A 23,603-nucleotide genomic window follows, 5' to 3' on the forward strand; every position below is an offset into this window, starting at 1 on the left:
GCCTCGCTTGCTACGCCCTCCGACACGCTAAAATGAAGGCTGGTCGTCTTCCTATTGGTCCAGGAAGGCGGAGCCCCGAGCACCCTCGCGATGGGCCCGGCTATTGGCGAAGAGGCAACGGAAGGCGGGACCTAGAGGGCACCGCCCCATCGAGCTGGAGTGCCGGGACGGCAGCAGCTAGTGCTTCACTCGGGCAGGCCGTGCTTTCCTCTCTCAAGTAGTGCAGGGCTCGCTGACAGGCCCTTGGGATGCGTCCCTACGGCGTGAGCTGTCACACCGAGCCGTCATCCTCCCCCAGGTGCCTGCGCCCCTCCGCTCCGCTCCAACCCCATCCAGTTGTCCCGCTAAGACTCGTTAAAACTACACCTCCCAGAGTGCATCGCGCGGCTATATATGCTGCGTAAATCAGGTGACTCGACTCACGTGACTTCAGGCCCAAGCTCACGCAAGGTCCAGCCGGCGGGAGAAGGGGATGGCTCTCCTGCGTCCTGTGTGGTTGGTCTGTGGAGCCTCAGAGGATCTCAGGTGAGAACCCGTGCGGTCCCAACAGCCACCCACCCATATCCCAGGTTGACTCTATGAAGCCCAGAGACTGGTGCAACAAGCTGGTTGGGCAGCCTGGCTCAAATCCAGCCCCTCTCGGCCACGCCAGGGTTGCATCCCCTGCCACCAGCCCCAGCCTTGCGACACCGGACAGTCCTCAGGTTCGAGGGGCCGGGTGGTGGTGAGCGGAGGTCGGGTTCACCGGGTTGCTGAGGTGTGTGGGTGACTACCCCAGGGCATGTCCGAGCCCCTTCCCCTCCTACACGGGTGGCGCTTGAATCTGAGTCGCGGAGTTTGTAGATTGTCTTGGTGGTGGGAGACCCTGGAGGGACCATTCCGAATCTCCCGTTGGTGTGCTGACCTCTGAACTGGGCTCCGGAAAAGTGGGCAGGAGGAGACCCTACCCCGCCCTCCTGGGCTTCCAGGCTGAAGAAAAGAAGGACAGCTGCGCGTTGTCGTTTTCAACAGTGTTAAGGAGAATAACAATCCTTAAGCTCTTATCCCAAGATAGAGAATAAAATTAATTTCCTTCAGGTTTATAGATTCACACAGTCAAATACTTGACCACGGTTTTAATAACTTTGTGGGGGCGGGGAAGAATCCTCAGCCAATAAAACTGCATTCTTTCTGTTAGCTAGCTTGCAAGAAGCAGTTGAGAGAATTCAGTATTTGCCCACTTCCTCAGAGTGAGACTTTACACAACCCACTTAGTTCTTCTGAGCCCATTTCCCCACATATCAAAGAAAGATTAAGTCCACCCTAGAGTCCTGTTCTTCAGGCTGCTGATGCAGAGCCCATGAGGTCACAGGTGTGAATCGAAAGTCCTTTATGAACTGTTCATGCCAGGGTTCCAGGGGTTATATTGTCCACTTGTTGCTGAGCTGATCCTACTTGAACCTGAACTTCTCTTGCTATTTGTTTTTCTTCCTAGCTCTTTGAAATCGAGGAACATGATAAGGAGTTGGCTGATTATTTTTATCCTTTTCCCCCTGAAGCTGATAGGGAAGTGTGGTAAGTTTAGAAATAGGTCATCAGCTTTGTAAAGAGGGAAATGGTGGTATACAGTGAGTAGCCTGACCTGTTTCTGGCCAAGGATTTAGGACCATCTAGACTGCATATGCCTTCCTGGCCCTTGCTCAAGCTGCCACTGGGTGGTGGAGCAGACCCAGGTCTGGGGTCCAGGAGTTTTACAGGGAGCCAGATGATTCCATAAATAATTGGTCTTCTGCCTCCATGTCTCTATTGCCTTGTCTGTGTCACCAAAATTAAACTGAACTGTGGAGCTCCAACAATCTGGGATAATATCTATAAAGAGCGGCTTGTGTTCCTGCCCCGTGGACCCCACAGAGGGAGTAATGGGTTCTGGGAGATGCTGCAGAAGCAGGTAATGTAGCCACTTTGTTGCGCCTGGTTCTGCCAGGCCACAAACACCTAATGAGTCTGCCCATCATCCCCTTGTAAGATGAGAAGACCTTTCCCTTAAGGAGGGACTAAAGAATAGGGTTAGGGGCCTCACAGAACACTAGCTGGTTGTCAAAACAAACAAACAAAAAAAAAAAACAGCAGGGTATGTACATCCTTGTAGAGCAGAGTTTTTAGGTTTTAGACCTGTGACATTCTATTAATTTTCCTACTGCCCAAAATGTTGCTGAAATTCCTTTCACAAGAGAAAGTTGTGTTGAGCACTTCTAGGACCCCAGGCCATTGTCAAAAATCAGATCTTAAAAACCCTGACTGAAGATTTCAAATTAATCTTATGCAAACGATACAAATCCTATGGAAGCTTCCCAAAATCCAGCCACAGTGGCTGCACCATTACAATTATTTGGTCTTTTATGTGTCCGTGAACACAAACATCTGACCAGTTCTTCCAGGCTCATTAAAAAATCAGTCATGTCACTATACAGTCACACCTCATGGATAAGCAGTTTCCAGGAAAGGAAAGGTCAGGCTAGGAAGCCTGGTGTTTCTTGGTACAGATGCCAGAGCCCCATTCTAGACCTTCTGGGTCATAGTCTCTGGGGTTAGGGCCTCAGTATGCATATGTACCTATGCATTGGCAGGCTTTAAATAAAGCTCCATTAGGCCTGGTTGGTGTAGCTCAATGGATTGAGCATAGGCCTTCGAACTAAAGGGTCACCAGTTCGATTCCCATTCAGGGCACATGCCTGGGTTATAGGCCAGGTCCCCGGTATGGGGCTCACAAGAGGCAGCCACACATTGATGTTTCTGTCTATCTCCCTCCCTTCCACCCTCTCTAAAAATAAATAAAGTACTTTTTTAAAGCTCCATTAATAATGCTAATGTATTGCTCTAGAGAAGAAGAGCAAATTCACCTCAAATATACTGAGAGGATAGAAGTCTTCCCCAAAGTCACAGAGCTAGAAAGTGACAAAGGTTCCCTACTGTGCAGGGTCCTTACTCCATTTTATCACTTTGCCTCCTTTCCTGAATGTCATTATAATGAACAGTGGAAACCACCGTAAAATCAAGTTAACTGGAATTGGCTTTCTGACCTCATTCTGCCGGGCCTGTCTTTCCTACTTTGGGGAGTGATCATCAGGGCCTTCAGAGTCGTTTGCCTCTGACTTTTTTGGGTGGAATCTTGAGAGGCACTGCAATTTAGTGGCAAACACCTGGGCTTTAGACCAGACAGGCCCAGGTTTGAACCCTGCCACTACCATTTCTGAGCTGTGTGGGCAAGACACTTTCCCTCTTGGGATCCTCAGTTTCTTATGTCGGAAGTCCCCACCTCTCCCCGTTGTAATAATAAGAGATTGGGAGTTAACATTGTAGTGGAGAGGCTTGTGTGGGGTCAGGAGCACTGTAGGAAGTGCCAATAAGCATTAGTTCAAAAAAAAAAGACTCCTTAGAGGAAACTTAGGATGGTCTTATTAGGACTCATTTGGTAATTCCAGTGTTGTATCCAGAGACCCCTGCCTCAGGGAAAACTTTAAAATGTGCTTTCTCAGGGTTCAATGCCAGCTCTCTAACTGCCTCCCATCTTGAGTTTAAAATCTGGCCTGCCTTGTTTCCATGATGTTAAGAATTGTCAACAGCAATTACTTTGCACTCAGGCCATGTAGTAAGTCACAAACATCACCGCTTTATTTTTAGGACGCCCTGTGAGATAGGTACTATTCTCCCCATTTTACAGGTGAGGAAACAGGCTCAGAGAGGTTAAGTACCTTGCCCATAGTGTCACAGCCAGAAGTGACAGGGCCAGGGTGAATCTGCTTGACCTCAGAGCACAGTCATTTGCCGAGCTCTGCTGTCTTCAATGGCAGTAAAGAGGAAGGAAACATTCCTTGATCCGCTTTATTTTGTGAGTCCACAGCCTCCTCTTTTACAATGTAAAGGCAGTGGAAGAGCAAAGGCCATGGGGCACTCCCACTCACCCTGACCACAGTCCTGGCAGAGCCCTGGGGACCCAGAGGTGTTGGCGACTGCCTGGGATCACTTTCAGCAACTCTGTCCTGGTTACAGTCTTGTCACAATATTGCTTATCTGGTGTGCTCAGCGCTAGGAAGAAAGTAACAGCAGGGGCCTACCCCAGCTGTGCAAGCCCACAACACAGGCACAGGTTGTTATGAGACTAGAGTGTGCAAAAGAAGAGGCAGAGTTGTCAAAGCTGCCTCCAAGCCCTGAGGCTACACATAAGGGAGGGACCATTCTACTCTGTTCTGAACAGCTTGGCCTCTGCAAGGATCAGCAAGGGGGCATGCCACTCAGGAACCCTGGTAGAGTCAGCTTGGAGACTTGCAGGCAGGGGACAGAATCTGCATCTGCTTTCACGCACACGTGGTTAGCAAGGAGAAGGTGGCTCAGGTAGGTCTGAGAGGTCCCGGGTAGCAGAGCCAGGCCCAGAAGTACAAGTTCCAGACTGGGCCTTTCCCTTGGAGGAAGCAGAGTCACTGTCCCTCAGGGTGTCCAGGCAGAGGAAGAGAAACTGCCAGGGTGGAGTATGGAGAGGAAGGATCAGATTGGGGAAAACTTCTTAGTGCCCTTCCGACTTGAGACCTAAAATGTGTTCACCTTTAGCCTTTCATGGATCTGGGGAGAGGGAGCCCTGGGCCCTGCCTGTAGCCACTAACCCAGCAAGGACCATCTTCATCAAGCTGAGCATTTGCTTTCTCCTTGGTCCCTTTCCAGTTCCAGTCTAGACTCATAATCACACATTATGTTGTGCATAATCCTGAAGGCCTTGAGGTAAGGGAGGTGAGGTGGACAGGTGCCGAGCATACCTGGGAGCAGGGGTGGGATCGGGGTTGTGGACCCCCCCTAAGAACGCAGGAAGAGGTCAGAAAGAGGCTGACTCACTCATGTTCTGTGGTCAAGTTGCTCTAGGGTATTTGGCCTAGCTTCTTCCCTTACCCTGGAGTCCTATCCGTTTACCTTCTGAGTTAATGCCAAGAGGTACCTGAGAGTGAAATGGTGTGTCTTGTTCATCAGTCTTCCCCCGGTCCCCAGCAGAGGCAGCCTCAGGAAGGGGGTCAGTGAATGAGGGGCTCAGGTTCGTACAGGAGCCGGAAAGGGTTTCTTCAGAAACAAGGTAGCTGGACTCTGGGTCTGGGTACAAGAAGGGCTGGACCAGTTCTGCAGGGCCACTGAAGCTCCAGGAAGATGAGAGACTCCTGATTTCCATCTGAAGAGGTGATTCAAGCCCAATTTTTTAACCCCAGAGCATGGTTTGGATTCCTTTGTGACAGTTTTTGGGCTCCATGACTCTAACAGTGTCTAGATTACTCAGCCACATAGCCTCAGAGCCTGTCATGTTGGGGAGGAGGAAGCTGTACAGCGTCTCCTGTTCAGGCCTGTGTCTCCCTCTGTCTCTGGTAGCAGAAGATGAGAGAGCTTAAGGAGAGCTTCAGGTACCAGTGCCATCACTTAGCCTCTCAGAACCTCCCTGCCTTCACCTAGAAGATAGGGCTTATCATTAGTTAGTTCATGAGATGAGGTGTCAGGGGCCCTTGTCCCAGTCTCTCCTTTTGAGCATAAGTTCTCTGACCTAATGACTAATGCCATCGATTTGGGTCCTTCCAGAGTCAACGGTCAACCTTTCTGTACCTCCCACTGTGAAGCTGGAAAATGGGAGCTCAGCCAATGTCAGCGTCACCCTTCAGTAAGTTCCCAGGCCCAGTGCTGTCCTCAGCCCAGCTCACTGACCCCACGGCTGGCTCAGTTTGTTCATGTTTCAAGTGTTTTGCTCTTGCCTCTTTACCTTATGGGAAGCCAGAGAAAGAGAAGTGCTGGCCCTGGGCTTTAGACCAAGGTCCCAGAGTCTCTTTCCCCATCTGCTGAAGCCCTGTTTCCCATGGAAGAAACCAGAAGGAGGAGGCTTCCCCAGTCACGAGCCTTTTCCCCAGCTGAGAAGAGTCCTTGAGTGACCAGTAGGTGATGCCGGACTTCAAAGTGGTCCTTTCCAAGGCTCTAAATATTTGAGGAGGGCCCTGAAGGTCAGGAGGTAAGGAATCGAGGGCTTCTTAGGTCACTTCCAAAAGCAGAAGTGACTCCATCTGGTGGATCCCATTTGTGCAGCTCTCGTGCTTCACTTGTCTGAGAGTCTGTCTTGCAGACCTCCTCTGGTTCAGGCACAAGGGTGAGGACCAAGTCCAGCTGCGCCAGAGAGCCTCCCTCTCCTCCTGTGCCCTCCCCTGCTTTGCCCTGCTCTTGCCTCCCAGTCACAAGGATTCCTGACGATGAAGGTCAGGAGCCCTGTCCTCCTCCCCTCCCCTTCTCCCTTTTCCTCACCTCCCCTGGGAAGTCTGCTCTCAAACCAAAGCTTTGGTACCACGGCTCCCCAGCAGACCTGCGTTCCATTTCCAGCCCCTGCCACCTCTGCACATTGACCCCTCATAAATCTGACAGTCATCCCCTCACCACAACTCTCCCTCTCCAGAATCTTTGAGCGGCTTCCCACTGCCTTTCAAAGTAACTCCAGGCCTCTTAGTCCCGACTGGAGGCCCCATGGGCTGCTCGCAGTCAGACACAGCTCACAGCTTTCTGGGGACATACTGCTCCCTGCTCAGACCTGAGTCTTCTCAGAAGCCTTCCCCCCGCCCCGCCCCCCCAGCAAATGTCATGGTCCTGTCAGCCTCTGGACACCCTGTTTGGCATTGACAGCCACTTTCACACCTTCTCATGGTCTCGCCCAGCCCCAAAGGGATGCCTTATCTCCTGATAAAGATAGAAAACTGCTGCAGAGCAGGGAGCCACCTCTCCACCCCTCAGGATGAGCACAAGCACTTCCTCACCCTGACTGCAGGAGAAATGACAGGCCCCATGTGAAATCCAGAATGTTGGTTGGGATCTCACCAGGTCAGCTTCTCAGTAATAATCAGACTCTTGTCCCCCACAGGCATCCGTTAAATGCAACCGTGGTGATCACTTTTGAAATCACATTTCGTTCAAAGAATGTTTCTATCCTTGAGCTCCCTGATGAAGTAAGTAACGAACCGAAACTGATGGGTAGAGAACATTGTAATTGAGTGCTTCTGAAAATAGTCCACCTTGTTTTCATACCATGAGCTGCCCCTGTCTCATCGTTCTAGAAATCTCTGGTTTGGGCCATGTTGGTCTCCTTGAGGGTGGGAGTCCACTGCCATGTAGACGTAATTAGGAAGGTGATGGCAAGAACTCTGAGGCAAAAAATGGTTCTGAAAATGTAGAAGAAATTCTTAAGATAGTTTTGTAAGACCTTGCTGTTTAGAGGGTGTGCGTGGACAGGAGCATTGTCCCTGCTTGAAAACCTTTTAGAAATGTAGAATCTCAGGTGCATTCCAGGTCTACTGATTCAGAATCTGCATATGAACAAGAAGATCCCTGGAGGATTTCGGTCCACGTTAAAGTTTGCAAAGCACTGTTCTGAGATTCTATTGGTTGAGTGTTATTTCCAAAAACCAGTGCCAGAAACTGTCTGATATCACACCAATAACTATTCACTGCCCTTATACATTTGTCTGTTACTATATACCCTGTTTCTGCCTTACCAAGGATTTGAGCTAATCACTGACCAATTAGATTTAAAAAACATCAATAGGTGAGGCAGTATAGAGTAAATGAGGGTTAAAAAAGAAAAACACAGACAAGATGAATGCAGGGATGAAATTGATAACCACGTGCCACACCATGAGACCCTGTGTGGTTGTAGGAAGGAGCTACAGATTGGCTCTGAGCCCCCATTGAAGCATGTCAGGTGAAGGGTGTTCACCTAAAAGGACCTTGGGAGAGAAGGGAGTCTCATTCATCCCATGGTAAACGTCACACATCATTACATGCAACTCCTGCCCCAGGGTATAGGGCCTGCTACAGGCTAAGAAACGCCATTGGTTCTAACAGCAGGTTCTGGCACTCAGCTCTCTGAGGTGTAGCTTGATCCACAGAGGAAGAGAGCCGTCCCACCTTCCCTCAGAGATAAGATGAGTGGACCTGAGGGCAGAACCGAGTTCTGCTCAGAAAGCCTAGTACACAGGTATATGGGGGGTTCCAGGTGGCTGGCTGGTCCAACATTTCTTCCTTTGGTTAGTAAGTGCCTGGAATACAGGGACCTGTGTGATCTTAGCCTGGAGCTCAGTGAAGTTCCAGTAACATGGCCGTGGATCAAATTCAGTTTTCCTCATAGGTTGTGGTGCCTCCCAGAGTGACAGAAACCTCTTTCCAAGTGACATCTCAGAATGTGGGACAAATTACTGTTTTTCTGCATAGAAATCATTCCAACCAAACCGGGTAAGCTGGGGCTTAAACGCTGAGAAGGGAGGCAGTGCCAGGCACTCGGGGCTTTCTTTCAGGAGCCCGTCCTCGGCTCATCCTGGTCCCCACATTCTTTCTAGGCCCAGGATACGCTTCTTGGTGATCCACAGCAACATCATTAACATCATAAACCAGGTGATTGGCTGGATCTACTTTGCAGCCTGGTCTGTTTCCTTCTACCCTCAGGTGATCATGAACTGGAGGCGGAAAAGGTAATCTGCTGAGCTATACGTGCAGGTTCATTTGGTGCCAGTATGACGGGCATTCCAGCAAGGCTGTAGGTAGCATGGGTTCAGACTTTACCCCTCTCTCTTCCTGCCCTTTCTAGAAAGTTGTCGAACTGAAAGCTCTGAGAGCCTGTGGTAGCACTTGTACCACTGGGCAGTTGATCTCTTGCCAAATTCAGCTACTTCCTGTGAAAGCAACAAAATGAGGCTTCTTAGTGAAGTGGAGAATGGGCTGAGTGGAGATAAAGTACTTCTGAATATGTTTCATCTTGGTCAGTCCAACCCTGGAGGAATTAGTGTCGAGTCACGCTACAGCACCAGAGTTGGATCCTTCAGCCTTGGAGATTAAGCCTTCTGCTTTGATTTTAAAAACAAAGTGGGATAAAAAAAATTTTTTTTAAAGTAATGAACACTAAAAGAAAGGGGGGGAGGCAAGGCTCAGATATGGGTGTAGGAAGACCCTGAACTCACCTCCTCCCACAGACAATACCAAATATACACCTACACATAGAGTAGTTCCTGCCAAAGAAGAACTGAGGGCCCATTGAACAGCCTCTGCGCAACATAGGGTAGAGGGACCACCTGGAGAAGGTGAGAGGGATGGAGGCGTGAGAATGAAGGGAATCCCATTCCCAACGTGAAGACTTGCAGCAGGCAGGGATGTTACTGAGGGCCTCTTCAAGGGAAACAGTGGTTTAAAAGGCACCTAGACCACACATGAAGAAAATCCATTTATGTTGCATTTCTGTATACTAATAACAATGTTTCAGAAAGAAATTAGGAAAACGATCCCATTTACAGTCGCATTAAAAAATGAAAACACCTAGGAGGTGAAAGACCTGTATTTTGAAAACTGTAAGACATTGATGAAAGAAATTGATGAAGATACAAATAATGGAAAGATACCATACTCACGGCCTGGAAGAATTAATACTATTAAAATGCCCTTACTTAACCAAAGCAATGTGCAGATTCCCATCAAATTACCAATGGCATTTTTCACAGAACTAGAACAAAGAATCTTAAAATTAGTATGGAACCACAAAGACCCCACATATCCAAAGCAATCTTGACAAAGAAGAGGTATCACGTGTCACATTCCCTGACACCAAACTATACTGTAAGCATATAATAATCAAAACAGCATGGTGCTGCCACAAAAACAGACACATAGATTAATGGAATAGAACAGAGAGCCCAGAAATAAACCCACACATATACGGTCAATCTATGACAAAGGAGTCAAGAATACATAATGGGGTAAAGACAGTCTCTTCAATAAATGGTGTTGGGGAAACTGGAGAGAGACATGCAAAATAATGAAATCCGACCACTATCTTACTCCATTTTGATTGGACTTGAATGTAAGGACTAAGATCACAGAACTCCTAGAAGAAAACATCGGCAGTAAGCTCTTCAACATCAGTTAGTCTTAGCAATGTTTTCTTTTTGGATATATCTTCTTAGACAAGGGCGACAAAAGCAAAAATAAACGAGTGGAATTACATCCAACTAAAAAGCTTTTTGCACAGTGAAGAAACCAACAAAACGAAGAGGCAACAAGTATTGTCAAGGACTTGGAGGAAAGGGGACCCTCATACACTGGTGGCAATTTAAAATGGTGCGGCCACTGTGGAAAACAGTATGGAGGTTCTTCAAAAAGTTAAAAATAGAACCACTATATGATCTAGCAATTCCACTTCTGGGTACCCATCTGAGGATGATGAGCGCTCTAATTTGGAAAGACACGTGCACCCCTAAGTTCACTGCAGCATTTTTTACAATAGCCAAAGCATGGGAACAACCAAAGTGTCCATCGACAGACAGGATAAAGAATATGCACATATATGCAAAGGGATGTTACTCAGCCAGAATGAAGAATGAAATCTTGCCATTTTCAACAACATAGATGGGCCTAGAAGGTATGCTAAGGGAAATAAGGCAGACACAAAGAAGCGCTGGATAATTTTACTTACACGTGGAATCTAAAAACAAAGCAGAAACAGACTCATGGATACAGGAAACAAACTGGTGGGCACTAGGCAGGAGATACTTGGGGAATGGGTGAAATAGGTGAAGGGGATTAAGAAGTGTGAACTTGCAATTGTAAAGTAAGTCATGAGGAGGTGAGGTATAGCACAGGGGTATAAATAACATTGTAATAACTTCGTGTAGTGACAGATGGTAACTAGACTTATCGTAGAGACCATTTCATAATGCATTTAAATACCAAAGCACTATGATGTGCTCCTGACATGAATAGGAGGTTGTATGTCAATTATACATCAGTGGAAGGAAGGACAAAGAGGGCCTGGGATTGTGCCTTCATACACCAGGGACACCAGCTTTCCTGCAGTCACTCGAGCCGCATGGGCCTCTGGGGGCTGCTGCACTGGGAGTACCCAAGGAGAGGAAGAGGCCTCCTTTGTGAAGAAGGCCTCCAGACTTCCCTCTGGGACCAGGACTTGAGGCAGGAGGAAATTGCTTCTCCAGAGGGTGGGATTGGGTGGCATCAATTGGGCCATGAAGGAGGACCTGAGGACATGATTTGCTGGGTGCAACCAGGCCCTCCTTCCCCTGTACTGGGAGCTCTGCCCCTCACATGCCTTCACTGGCCAAGTCTTGCCCACTGGCCTGCCTTGTCTTCCATCTCCCCGCCCCACAGTGTGGTTGGTCTCAGCTTTGACTTTGTTACCCTGAACCTGACGGGCTTCGTGGCTTACAGCGTGTTCAACATCGGCCTCTTCTGGGTGCCACACATCAAGGTATGGCTCTGCCCGCCCACCACCGCCCGGACCATGCCATTCAGTGTCTTGGCTGCCCTTCCCTCCTCAGCTTCTCCCCACCCTCTTAACAGGAGCAGTTTTTCCTCAAATACCCGAATGGAGTGAACCCCGTGGAGAGTAACGATGTCTTCTTCAGCCTGCACGCTGTCGCCCTCACCCTGGTTGTCCTGGTGCAGTGCCTTCTGTATGAGGTGAGGGACAAAACTGGCACCTCGCCCTGTGGCTGCCAGGCCAGCACCCACCACCACCTGCCACTCCTACCTGCTGCTTTACTGCAGAAGACACAGAAACCCTTTGAAAGGACATGTGTTTGTTCACTCAGCATCTGCTTATTGGACCAAGAGACCACCCTTTGAGCCCAGGCTGTCATCCCTCACCTACAGGTCTGGGGTGAGGGACACAGAGAGGCAGTGATGACCCAGCAGGCCGAGAGCTGAGGGCGGGGGGAGAGTATAAACAGCTCTTGGAAGGCCTGGCCCAACCAGTGAGGGGGAGAGAGGAGGGCATCAAGGAAGTGGGGATAAGTCAAGTTCCCTTGGACATGGGGAAGAGGGCCAGGGCGGGGCTCCCCCAGCTGGGGGACAGAACTGCGGAGGTCAGGTGGCAATGAGGAACTGTGAACAGATGGGGTAGCCAGGGTTTAGGGTGCCACCATGGGGAGTAGGCTTGTGAGGGTCCTGAGAGATCCTGGGGGGGTCTGGAACCCAAGCTGAGGGGCCTGCACTCAACTGTGTTGCCAGAGGGGTTTTTTTGATGCTTCAGCTGGAAAGGGTGTTGTAGGCCGAGTTTCAGGGGGTCACTAATGTGCACATTTTCTTTTCACTTCCCTGTGGGTGCTCCAGTTCCCTCAGGGAGCTCCCTTTGCACATGCAGGGCCAGCCAGGGGCTGCTTGGGCACCACCTTCATGAGTCTCCTAGGTTCTTTACTCTTTGCTGTGCAGCTTTGAAGGAGGCCTTCTCTGGGGACAGGTAGGGGAAGGGGACAGATTCCAGAGACGACCAGGCACCCTCCGGATTGAGGAACAAGCCAGGGCTGGGATGAGAAGTTGGACTCCGTCCCCAACACCCAGCGCTCCTGGTGGGCTCTGAGCAGCACCCAGTTCTGCATTGTGGGAACAAGAAGTGGACTCTTAAAGTCCAAGAAGGACCAGACTAGAGACCCCTGTTGTGACAAGGGCATTGCTGGTGTTGGGCTCTCTGTGCCCTCCCCGACACCCCACCTACTCTCGTCTTTCCACCCCCGCCTCATCCTCAGCGAGGTGACCAGCGTGTGTCCTGGCCTGCCATTGGCTTCCTGGTGCTCGCGTGGCTCTTCGCGCTCATCATCATGATTTTGGCCGCAGTCGGGGTGACCTCATGGCTGCAGTTTCTCTTCTGTTTCTCCTACATCAAGCTCGCAGTGACATTGGTCAAGTATTTTCCACAGGTACCTCCAGGGCCTTCCTGCCTTTTCACTGGCCATCAGGGTGAGGGGTCAGTGAAGTACAGACCCTGCATCCTACTCCTGGCTGGGGCGAGGAGACTGGTGGAAAGCTTCAGTGGAAGCTGTGAGCCCAGCAGAAGTGGGACGGGGTGAGGGTGGGCAGGGGGTGGGAGCTGGCCATTACTGCTGCCTGCGCTCTTCCCTGCAGCCAGAAATCACACAGAGAATTCAGTGGAGGCTCCTCTGAGCTCACAGTCAGCTGGGAGAGGCGGGTTGTGCAGGTCGCTCCCGTCTCCATCCCAGCTCGTGACGTCAGTTCTGCGCCCCATTACTGACCAGCAGCAGCAGGATACTTGGGAAAGATTAGGTTGTGGGGGGAGAGCCCACAACTACCACCTCCACTCGCGTCCAGGGAGGTTTTTCTCAGAGGTCCCATCCAGGGTCTCCTTGTGGGGGCGTTGCTGAGGGGCGTAGTCAGTCCTCCTCAGATCTGGGGCTGAGAGTCAAACACATCTTCCCCATAGTTGGACAGTCCAGGACAAGGTCAGAAATGAAGTGGTACCAACTGCAGACTCCACTTATGAGTGGAGGCGTTCAGTTTGCCCCGTTCTCAGTGGAGAAGCCCCCTTTTCAGCTTCTCCAGCACAAGGAACCTTGTGTCCCATGCACTCAGGAAGGAAAACGTTTTGGCCAGAGTCAGGGCCAGTCTCCCAAGAGGGCCTGCAAACAGGGCCAGACCTTTAAGGATAAACAAGATGTAATTCTGTGGACATTAGAGAAGGGGGCATTCGGAGCTCAGGGCAGCCTGCATAAAGGCACACAGAAAAGTGGGCTGAAGGAAGCTGGGCCTGGGGGACTTGGGAAGAAGGCTTCAGAGTGGGGGAAGGTCTCGAGGGAACTGGGGCCTCAATCTGTGAATGTGGGGAAGCTTGGAGCTGGGAAACCTGGGAGGCAGGAGTCCCACATAGAGACATTTGAAACTGTCCATGACTGGAGAGGTGGCAGAAAGTATGGAGAGGGAGGGAGAGGACAAAAAAGCGGCTGTGGCTGATGGCTGACTGGGAGAAGACCACTAAAGAAGCCAAGTCAGAGAAGCCCAGGGGGTGCTGGCATTAGAGGACGGAGTGGGGCACTGGCAGCAGGGAGGGGTGTGTGTCAGAATGGGCCCAGGAAACCTGAGACAGAGACCCAGGAGCCCAGGCAGGGCTGAGGTGGGAGGTAAGCGCACTATGGAGGGAGAATTCAAGTAATTCTCCTAAGGAAACCAGGCTCCAGTGGTGGAGCTGGCGTTTCAAACCAGGCGGGCAGACTTCAGCCACCTTCCCAAGTACATCATGGAGTCCAGGCTGAGTTTAGGGAGAGTCTTCACTGGAGATGAGAGAAATCCAAGTGGCTGAAAAACCATGGTAAGGTTTTGTCCCAGAACAGGGGGGGACGAGGAAGATGGAGAAGCAACCTGCCAGCCTCCCTCCACTGGAGCTGTGTAGTGCAGGGGTGGGAGGAGGGGGGCTGTGTGCTGTGCGTGCTGCCAAGACCCCAGGACCCACCCAAACTTCTCTGTCAAAGCTTGTCAGAGCCCAAAGGTCACTGTGTTCCTTGGAACAGAGGCCGGAGCACATGAGTGGGATGAATTAGAGCAACTCTTGTTTGGAGTGGCAGTCACAAGGTGCATGAGGCAGCCACCCAGCCTCCTCACCGCCCTCCATCACTTTGTCTGTGTGCCCAGGCCTACATGAACTTTGTCTACAAAAGCACCGAGGGCTGGAGCATTGGCAACGTGCTTCTGGACTTCACTGGGGGCTCCTTCAGCCTCCTCCAGATGTTCCTCCAGTCCTACAACAATGGTGAGTCAGCAGGTGGCCGGGCTACCCCCATCTCCCCAGCCCCACAACTGGGTCATCCTAGCAGTCCCAGCCCCTAGATCCCCAAGGGGCATTCACAGCTGGAGGGTTTGTGGTTTCCTGAAGAGAGGAGGACCCCCACCCTCACCCTCCACAGCCCCACAAGCTGCCAACCTAAAACCAAATTCTGTCCCTTCTGGTTGTTAACAGACCAGTGGACACTGATCTTTGGAGACCCAACCAAGTTTGGACTCGGAATCTTCTCCATCCTCTTCGATATTGTCTTCTTCATCCAGCACTTCTGCTTGTACAGAAGGAAACCAGGGTATGAGCGGGTGAACTAGCACGCAGGGCCCCAGTGTAAGTGGCCCTGGCCCTGTGCCCAGGAGGAAGGCTGGAAAAGCAGTCTAGAGTGCAGGGCTGGCTCCACATGCCAACAGTGGAGAAGCGCTCTCTTCCTCAGGGTCAAATGCCTTAAAAATGAACCAGACCGCCTTCATCCATGACTCTCCAGGGCTGGGGAGAAACCTCCCTCTGGGACAGACACCTGACTGTGCTTCAAGATTAACAGCCAGACTGCTGGTGGCCCCTCTCGGGTGTTACTTGGCCAGTCACCTGGTCCTCCTGCAACTTGCTGTTGCCATCTCTACTCTCTTTAAGGCTTCAGGCAGCACCCACAGGTTCTGACAGCCATCCCAAGCAGGATTGGACATTGAGCTAGGAGCTGAAGGCCTTGCCCGAGCACCCAATGTGTCGGGGAGCAGCTCGAAGGACTGACCTTGCAGCTGGGAGAGCCAAGGGCGTTTTGGTGCCACTGCTGCGTTCCTAAAGACTAAGCAGCCAGGTGCTGGGCCAATGGACTGAGAGGTGCTGGCGGCGGTGGCAGAGGGGCTAGGACTTTGGGGTTAGTCCCCGGGGTCCCTTCCCTGAAGGCCACATTATCTATAACTCAGTTTTCAGTGGCAGTCACAGGGGGCCCAGGCCAGCGCCTAGTAAAGATACAGTATTTGTGGGTCCAGAGGTGCTCAACAGATTGGTTCTGAACTGGGCTCACGTCCAACACCCTCTGGATCTCCGTCCCACTAACACCCCTTTCAGAATTTTTGGAGGGATGTTTTGGGCGTGGCCATCTGCCTACCTCCACTCTCCCAGAGTCAGGGGCCCCATGTGAGTCCCTCCCCTTGTCCGTGCCTTAGAGGCCTGTTGGACCCGCCAGGTGGTGAGAGTAGCTCCCCCCGGGTGGCAGGGCAGGCCTGCCTTCCTTCACTTCCCCAGACCTCTGAGGTTCACCAATTTTTGGTTGTTCAGGAGGCCTTAAGATAAGGACTTAAGACCACCTCACACAGTCCTCCTAGGCCAACCCTAGTCCTAAGTCCCCTCCCCTCCCAGCCCAACCAGTTGTCCTTCCGGGGACAGGGGGCAGGGCCCAGACGTGCCTTGTACGTGCTTTGAGTTTGTCAGTCCACTCTCAACTTTCTACTACAAGCTCAGTGTGAGAGTGTATATCCTGAATTAAAACCGGTTGTTTCCTTTCGTATGCTGAGCGTTTGCCAGATGCTGGAGGTCCGTGTGTTGGCTTCAGCACCGAGTCCTTGGGACTTAGGGAGACAGCCCCATTCACTTCGTGTAAGGACATTCACGGGTTGTGAAGTTCGCCAGTACGACTGTGTGCTGACCCGGCACTTTATCAAGGAACCCTCTTGGGTACTACAGGACACCTGCCTGCTTGGGACCAGGTAGGTCCCACGGGTGCCACATCTCTTGCCTTACCAAGGGCACGCTGCTCAAGGTGTGGCTATGAGCTGGGGATGGAAGAGGCCTTTAAGAGCTGGCCGCCCTTGGGAGTGGAGGGATGACTGATTTTTCCAGATTTTTTCCTCTACCCCGGTATAAAAATATCAAAGAATTTAGATCTTGTTTCCCCAAATTAGAGATGGTAGCCTGACCACGTATGCACGCCTGTTTTATTTGGGCCACCCAGTGTGTTACCAGGTGTCACACTTTAAAAAGTCTGACTTGGCAGTGGGTGTGCGCGTGGCAACAATTCCCAGAGCTGGTAGTGCAGCCAGTGGCGTGGCAGCCCTGGGAACACTTGGGGTCACATCTCTGGCTGTGATCCACCGAGTGCTCTTAAGAGTCTTGCGGGGTGGGTGTTTTTCCCATGAACTCATTGGGGTCCATGAGGCTCTTCCTGGGTGGGAACGGAGACCAAGTTCACAGGGAAGCTGGGCACTCCCTGCCTCTCTTGCAGTGATAGTGCCCCCACACTTTACCGTAGATGTGGCCAGGCCAAGCACCATGTCAGGTGGACCTCGGAATAGTGGGGCTTCATCCCAGAGAGCTGGGGCCAGCTCAGCCAGCCTTACAGCCAAAGCTCTCTCTATAATCCAGCCCCAAATAGCCCACCTCTGTGCCTCAGCAAAGACGCACTGTGAATTCCAGCACTGTTTATTGGGCACAAGATGTTTGGTTTCAAGACGTACAAGATGGGGCGGCTTCATACTGCCCCATTTCCACAGTGACCAAAGTAAGGCTTGTTGACTTGTTAAGAGTTGTTATTCCCAGACTGAATTAGTATGCTACATTCAAAAGTAGAATTGGCATTTCCAAGTGGTGAGAGAAGAATGCTTTGTATCAAAATTGGAATTAAAAAAATACAAAAGTTAATCCCACAGGCACAAGGGAAAAGGGCAATCCTGAGAACTGCCCTAAAATGTCAGCCTCAATCCTGTGTGAATCCTGTGAGCAGGCAAACCCTGGGAAGGCCCACGCCCATCAGAGTGGTGGGGGTGCGATGGGTGCACTGTGAGCCTGGCTTCCATCCTGGCCAGCTTCGCAGTGCCTCTGGCACTGCAGAATGCCCCCACCCCTGCGCAACAGGGAAAAGCGTGGGGCACAGGCACTTCGGAGCTGAGACAGGGCAGGGCTGAGCCCTGCAGCCAGGTCAGTGTGGGAGAGGCTTGCCCCAACTGGCACTGTTGCTTTGTGGCCGATCTCAGAGGTGGGGCCCCCTGTTCACCTGAGCATTGCTGAGGCCAGGTGGCAGGGTCTGGGGCCCGAGCCTGTGGTCACTACAGACTGACTACGACTCAGCTCCAGGCCACTGTTTCCAGTCATTGGTGTCTGAGGGAGAGTTGGTCCCAGAGCGTTGGGTCACTGGTGGGAGGGGAAGGCAGGCCAGGTCAGGCCTATGGGACCAGCTCTTCCCCTCCAAGTGGGGGCCCAGCACTTAGCAGAAGCCAAGAGGAGGGGAGCAGACTGTGGAAGCAGTGTCACTGTACAAGAGGAGGCAGGCACGCATCAGGACCTGGGCGGGCCGCTAGGACAGCATGGACTGCTGCACCGCCTTCTGCAACGACTGCCGTGTCACCAGCAGGCGAACCACCTCCTCCGAGCGCTTGGTGAGCCGCTTCCGGGCCTGGTCATGTGTGACCATGGTCATATCCCAGCCGTTCACCTGACCCAGGGGGAGAAGACAGCCACCTCAGCACCCACCCTCTGGGATCTGGAAGTGGGCTGGGCTTTGGGGAGACTGGGTTACCCAAGCAGGCCCCAAGCTGATGCCCCCAGGATGGAGGATGACAAGCACCACAGCTGACACACAGAGAAGACAGCCAGCTTCCCCTGGGGGCAAGGCCAGCGTGGGCTCCAAAAAGCCTTCTTCAAAATGGCTTCAGTGAGTCTCCCAAGTGACCCCGGAGACAGGTGCAGCCCCAACCCCACTCCCAACGACCCAAGCCTTGTTTTCCTCCTTTGGGACTTCAGTTACCTGCATGATCTTGTCTCCAATCTGCAGCCCAGCAATTTCAGCAGGGCCTCCTTCAGATACCCGTGTGACGTAAATACCCTGGGAAGAGACAGCCCAGTTCAAGCCCTAGGTTCCCTGGACTGGCCGCTTAGCCACAGAGCAAAGCCCAGCACAGCATACTCCCAGCTGTCCATCTGTCCATCCCTGCACCAAGCCTACCCCCAACCTCCAGGCACGAATGCTCCAGCCCCTGCTGCTCCTGGGCTGTGTCTGAGCAGGCCTTCCTAGGGCTGGGAGGCCCATTCCTCACCCCTACCCCTACTTATTCCCACCAGATCATTTTTTAGACTTTCTTAGAGAAGACTATTTGAGAGAGATGAGGTCTCCTTCCACAAAAGCCCAGGAAGCAGAGACATCACCCTCAGGCCTCTTGGTGCAGAGAGGTCCCAGGACCCTCCCCCTTACCTTATCCGTTTTATCTTCTGAGAAAGGATTCTGGGAGGGATCCTGGTCAATTCCACCTCCAATGCTGAAGCCCAGGATTAAGTTCTCACCTTGACGCAGCTTGTGAATTTCAACTCTTTGCTGGCAAAGAAAAAAATGAAGTAGGGGTTGGTGGGTGTGTGGAGAACAAATCTGGTCTGTCTCCTGCAGCAGCCTCAAGCTGCTGGGGCAGCTAAGCCATGCCAGGAGGGTGGGGCCCTGGGACCCCTGAAATATCCAGCTGGTCACTAACCTGGGAGGCTGGGGGATTAAGACTCAACTCAGACACATCAACCCACCCACACAATCCTCTGTCCCAACTTCTGTCCCTTTCCTTTGTCTCATGCATCAATCAGTCTCAGTCACACATGCTCTAAGCCCTTCATGTCCCAAGACCCAGGACACTACGCTTGCTATGGATGGGGGGCCTGTGTCCCAGGGGAGAGGTCAGGCCCTGGAAAAAAAAATGCAAGCAACCTGCTGAGGCAGGTCAGGTTGCTGAGTCAGCCCAATCAAGGGCAAGACGGAAGATGCTCAAGAGAAGTGGAAATCAGACGCGCACAGAAAGAGAGAAGGGGCCGTGCTGGCCAAGGAACAGGAACAGAGGCTTGAAGGTGCTGTGAATACAGGTCCATAAGACCAGGGTGTATAGTGCAGGGCCAGAACTGGAGGTGGGATGAGGCAGGAGCCAGACAGGAAGGCCATGAAAACCAGGCCTAGCAGACTGGCTCCCAGGAAGGGGTTTTCTCCCTAAGCCCAAAACCTTGCTCTTGTGCAGAGTAGGAGGTGGAGGAGAGTCCTAGAGTTCTACCACCATATCTGGGGCTGTGGTTCCCCAACTGTGCCAGGCTCCTTTCAAAGCCTTCAGCAGCCATGCTTCAGTCACTGGTTGCTAGGAATCAGACCAGATCACCCTATCCCAAAAGTTGAGAGTTTTAACAAGAAGGAGAAAAAAAGCAAAAGGTCTTTTGCTTTTTTTTTTTTTTAATCTGGGCTTTATCAGGAGTTTGGCCACCTGACCATTCTGAGCCCACTGGAGCTCTCTGGAGTTGGGGAGTAGGGCTGGTTGTGATCAGTTTGGATGCTGGAATGACCACTCAGTAGGAAAATGGACATCTCTCAGAGGTGGGATGTACAGGCCAGGAGACAAGAACTACTTGGAAAGCAAGATCAACAGACATGGTCAACATCTGGTCACCTGGCCTGGCTGGACACAACCACCTCAGATGGAGATCCTAGAGGAGAAGCACACTGAGTGTGAGTGCCAGGAACCATCTGGAGCATCCAAGAGGATGAAATGGTTTTAACATTCTCAAGATGTTAACTACATGGGAGATCGCAGGAGCCAGGGAGGAAGCCTCCCCCACCCCATCTCCAGTCCAATGACCAAGAGAAGCCAAACCCCATCTACTATGTTCAAACATGGTAGAAGAATTGGGAGGTCATGGTCCTACAGCTATGAGGAAGGCCCAGGGACCAACCATGACACCAGAGGGGGGGCAGGAAGCATAATCCCAAAGGGCCACTGGACCCAGGCCCACATGCCAGAAAGTAAGCTCCTGCAGGCCTGTTCCACCTCCTCCAACACATACCTTTGACCCACCTTCAAGGTCAAAAAATACAGGCCCTTGGGCTGGAAGCTAAGACTCTGTCACTGACTTGTTGGGTGAAGTCAGGTGGGTTACTGACCCTTCCCTGGCTCTTCATCTGGAGGAAGCCTGGTCCTTTCTCTCTGGGGTAGCTAGGGATCTAGAAGTCAGGTGGATACAGCCAGGGTGAAGGTTAGGACAGCTCTCAGCAAGTCCAACAATGTTTCCTCCCAGCCCTGGCCTGAGCTGCTGCTCTAAATTTGTCACATGCCACCTTTATCAGTGACTTCACACACCACCAGCTGACTCCCAGCACACCCATCTGAGATAATACAGCCATGGCCCCAGAGCAGGGACTTCCATCTGACTCAATGCCTGCCTAACAGGCATTTCTTCTCAGAGAGCTGGGTCCTTCCTAAGGGCTTCTTTATATGGCTGGCCATGACGGTACCTCTCTGGGACTCACTTCCCCACATCCTGGTCTCCTGGTCCCATCCAGCTGTAGCACTGGCATTGGGACTAAGGCCCCGGCCTCCCTCACTTTATTCTAATAGCACCTGACACCCAAGACAAGCCTAGGAGTGGGTTTGAGGGTGTGAAATAAGGGCCTGAGCTGACACCAAAAGGTCTCTCCTCCGGCCCCAAGTGCCAGGTAGGCAACCTGGACTTAGACCCTGGTCTGGGGATCCCGGAAAAGTTCCGAACAGAACCAAGCCAGTTGGTTGAGTCTACTCAACCGGGCGGTGGTGAGTCCGAGGAGGCAAGGCTAGAAGGAAGGAGGGGTATGGGGCTGCTACACAGGCCTTGGACCCCCTCCACCCCTCAGATCCTCCTCTGAGCCGCTGCTCCCACTGGAGTGGAGGAAGCACTTCCTCATTCCAGAGGCTACGACTCAAGGATGTCCGGGCCGGCGCCTGCCCCCTGCGGCTACCCAGCTGGGATCACAGGCCCAGGAAGGCCCAGAACGCTTTCCTAGATTCCCATAGCCCGGCCTTTCTCCTCAGTCCTCCCCGCCCCGGACGGCTGTCCAACGCAGCAACGGCAGCACGCGGGTTCTAGCTAGGTCCAGGCTGTGAGAAGGCTCTTGGATCCCAGCCTTCTCTTTACACGGCTGAGGAGACCGCGCCTGGAACCGGGACCGAAGCTCCAGCCGAAGTTTGCAGGAGCCAAGGGTTCGAAGCTTTGTCCACCTGTTTGGGCTGTCAGTTTACCGCTCTGCAAAGTGGGAGCAAGATACGACGATGAGGAACCCGCGCGAGCGCACTCACCACCACGGCAGTGACCGGTTGGCCCGGGATGTAGGACATCTCGACCCCAATCTGGCAACCAAGTACCGTTCGGCGAAACCCGCAGCGAAAATCCACGGGACCGCGCCCTCTGGTTAACAAAGGCCGTCTGGCTGGACCCGCCTCCTCATGAATAGTTAACAAATCTCCAACCAATCACCCACCGGATGGCTGTTCGGCTCTCAGAAGTCCCAGTGGGTGCGTAGTAAAACGAGGTGGGGTCGGGGCGTGGTTGGGAGTCCCGCGGCGCATGCGCTAGAGGGCGGGAGTGAGGGATTGGCGCGTGCGCAGTCTGGGCCTTCCCAGCAGTCTCTAGAGCAAGATGGCGCCGTGGGAATCTGTACTGCAGACTGTTTGAGGGAAGGCCAAGTGACTATCCACTGCCGTGTTCCAGGTAACCGGGCGAGCCTGGGCGGGGAATGCAGACGTGCTCTTGCTCCCCCCGCACCCCGAACTGGCCCGAGCTTGCCCGAGCTTTCAGCCTTCTCAGCATCTTTTGAAGGTTCAAGACCCAGGAGTGGAGCGAGGTTTTGAAAGCCCCAGGGGGAGGGACGGCATGAACCCAACTCGCTAAGCTCGGGGCGCCACTTGTAACTTGGTTTTTCTCCGCAGCTCCGCGAGAAAGCAGAGGCTGAGCCCCGGCGGGTGCGATGGCCGCTGTGGTGGCCAAGCGGGAAGGGCCGCCGTTCATCAGTGAGGCAGCTGTGCGAGGCAACGCCGCGGTCCTGGATTACTGCCGGACCTCAGTGTCAGCGCTGTCGGGGGCCACGGCCGGCATCCTCGGCCTCACCGGCCTCTACGGCTTCATCTTCTACCTGCTTGCCTCCATCCTGCTCTCCCTGCTCTTAATTCTCAAGGCGGGAAGGAGGTGGAACAAATATTTTAAGTCACGAAGACCTCTCTTTACAGGAGGTCTCATCGGAGGCCTCTTCACCTACGTCCTGTTCTGGACATTCCTCTATGGCATGGTGCACGTCTACTGAAATGGGGGCAGGGATGACTTTTTTAAAAAACCAGATTGGGAAGACTGTTGCCAGAAATTAACACCGTGTAGACTTACTTAGTTTTTGAATTGTTGAATTCGCTGCTTGTTCTGTAACGTTATAAATAACTTATATCAAAAGACGAAGAGCTTGTAATATTCTTCAGATTAAATGAAGCGTGAGACACTTGACGGAGTTTTTTCCTACCTTAACGTATACCCTCTGTCTGTCGTGGGTGCAGAATCACCGAGTTTTGCCTCCTGGAGTGTTGGCACTGAGGCTTACCCTTCTGTGATTTCCCTGCATTTACACTAGGGCCTGTCAGTTCCATGTCACTTAGTTACAGCTAGCTGTCATTTTCATTTAAAAAAAATAAACTCAAGCTTTTTTCTAAGATATGAAGATTAAACAGACTGGACATTTTTAAACTAAACTTGGGGCTTGTCTAGAGGGAACATGTTGCTCATAGAATTTATAGTCTAACTGGGAAGACAGCATCACCTAGTTTGACAAATATTTTAATGACGGTAAATGCTATGAAGAGAGTACACTGGAACCCCAAGCTGAACACAGGTTGGTAGGTGGGGGCAAGAAAGGCTTCTTTAAGGAAATAACAGAGAAGTGAAGGTTAAATAACAGCCAAGGAAGGTGTGGAGAAGGGGGTCCTTGCAAGAAAGCACATGTGTGAGGGCCATTGGGCTGGAAGGAGTCGGGCCCGTACCTGAAGCATCAGAGGAGCCATGAGGGAGACATGGAGGGCTGCGGTGGGGAGTATGGCTTTGATTCTAAGAGCGACTGAAGGAAGTCTGGAAGTACTGGGGGAGGCCTTTGGAAGTTTTAGTTCGGTGTTATATGATCAGATTTGGATTTTTTAATAATCGGTTTTAGATCAGAAGGGATCTGATCTAAACTCGGAATTCGAGTTTCCTAAGACAGTATTGGCCC

General features: G+C 52.0%; 3 protein-coding genes across 5 annotated transcripts; 2 read left to right on the forward strand and 1 right to left on the reverse strand.

The window, feature by feature from the left end:
- Window positions 1–91: 91 nt before the first annotated feature.
- On the forward strand, window positions 92–16,106 carry CTNS (cystinosin, lysosomal cystine transporter). Of its 3 annotated transcripts, none has more exons than XM_045824255.1 (11): window positions 92–525; window positions 1,475–1,554; window positions 5,587–5,665; window positions 6,902–6,986; window positions 8,165–8,268; window positions 8,373–8,504; window positions 11,185–11,284; window positions 11,377–11,496; window positions 12,561–12,731; window positions 14,455–14,572; window positions 14,780–16,106. In XM_045824255.1, exons 1-11 carry the CDS (start codon window positions 473–475, stop codon window positions 14,911–14,913), a joined length of 1,176 nt encoding a protein of 391 aa, XP_045680211.1. In that variant the 5' UTR covers window positions 92–472; the 3' UTR covers window positions 14,914–16,106. The 3 variants fall into 3 exon arrangements, with proteins under 3 accessions (XP_045680211.1, XP_045680213.1, XP_045680212.1); XM_045824256.1 differs by lacking the exon at window positions 92–525 and adding an exon at window positions 556–704; XM_045824257.1 differs by lacking the exon at window positions 1,475–1,554 and having other exon boundaries at window positions 447–525.
- Window positions 16,107–16,999: 893 nt separating this feature from the next.
- TAX1BP3 (Tax1 binding protein 3) lies at window positions 17,000–21,818 on the reverse strand. Its single transcript, XM_045824258.1, has 4 exons — window positions 21,658–21,818; window positions 18,783–18,902; window positions 18,339–18,416; window positions 17,000–18,026 (listed from the first exon to the last, which is right to left on the reverse strand). The coding sequence occupies exons 1-4, from the start codon at window positions 21,694–21,696 to the stop codon at window positions 17,889–17,891; spliced, it is 375 nt and encodes a 124-aa protein (XP_045680214.1). The 5' UTR covers window positions 21,697–21,818; the 3' UTR covers window positions 17,000–17,888.
- Window positions 21,819–21,945: 127 nt separating this feature from the next.
- Window positions 21,946–22,844, forward strand: EMC6 (ER membrane protein complex subunit 6). Its single transcript, XM_045824370.1, has 2 exons — window positions 21,946–22,069; window positions 22,288–22,844. The coding sequence occupies exon 2, from the start codon at window positions 22,326–22,328 to the stop codon at window positions 22,656–22,658; it is 333 nt and encodes a 110-aa protein (XP_045680326.1). The 5' UTR covers window positions 21,946–22,069; window positions 22,288–22,325; the 3' UTR covers window positions 22,659–22,844.
- The last annotated feature ends 759 nt before the right edge of the window (window positions 22,845–23,603 follow it).

This window comes from Phyllostomus hastatus, unplaced genomic scaffold (assembly GCF_019186645.2).
Source record: "Phyllostomus hastatus isolate PE091 unplaced genomic scaffold, TTU_PhHast_1.1 phas_scaffold_55, whole genome shotgun sequence".
Taxonomy (NCBI): domain Eukaryota; kingdom Metazoa; phylum Chordata; class Mammalia; order Chiroptera; family Phyllostomidae; genus Phyllostomus; species Phyllostomus hastatus.

What these genes read in the sequence shown, in the direction of transcription:
- CTNS (XM_045824255.1), top strand. Translation starts at nt 473, where the DNA reads ATGGCTCTCCTGCGTCCTGTGTGGTTGGTCTGTGGAGCCTCAGAGGAT. An exon ending in TGCAGTGCCTTCTGTATGAG is followed by an intron (nt 11,497 to 12,560) that starts GTGAGGGACAAA and finishes CCTCATCCTCAG; the next exon opens with CGAGGTGACCAGCGTGTGTC. An exon ending in TGGTCAAGTATTTTCCACAG is followed by an intron (nt 12,732 to 14,454) that starts GTACCTCCAGGG and finishes CTGTGTGCCCAG; the next exon opens with GCCTACATGAACTTTGTCTA.
- EMC6 (XM_045824370.1), top strand. Translation starts at nt 22,326, where the DNA reads ATGGCCGCTGTGGTGGCCAAGCGGGAAGGGCCGCCGTTCATCAGTGAG.
- TAX1BP3 (XM_045824258.1), bottom strand. Translation starts at nt 21,696, where the DNA reads ATGTCCTACATCCCGGGCCAACCGGTCACTGCCGTGGTG. An exon ending in AACCGGTCACTGCCGTGGTG is followed by an intron (nt 18,903 to 21,657) that starts GTGAGTGCGCTC and finishes TTTCTTTGCCAG; the next exon opens with CAAAGAGTTGAAATTCACAA. An exon ending in CAGAAGATAAAACGGATAAG is followed by an intron (nt 18,417 to 18,782) that starts GTAAGGGGGAGG and finishes GTCTCTTCCCAG; the next exon opens with GGTATTTACGTCACACGGGT.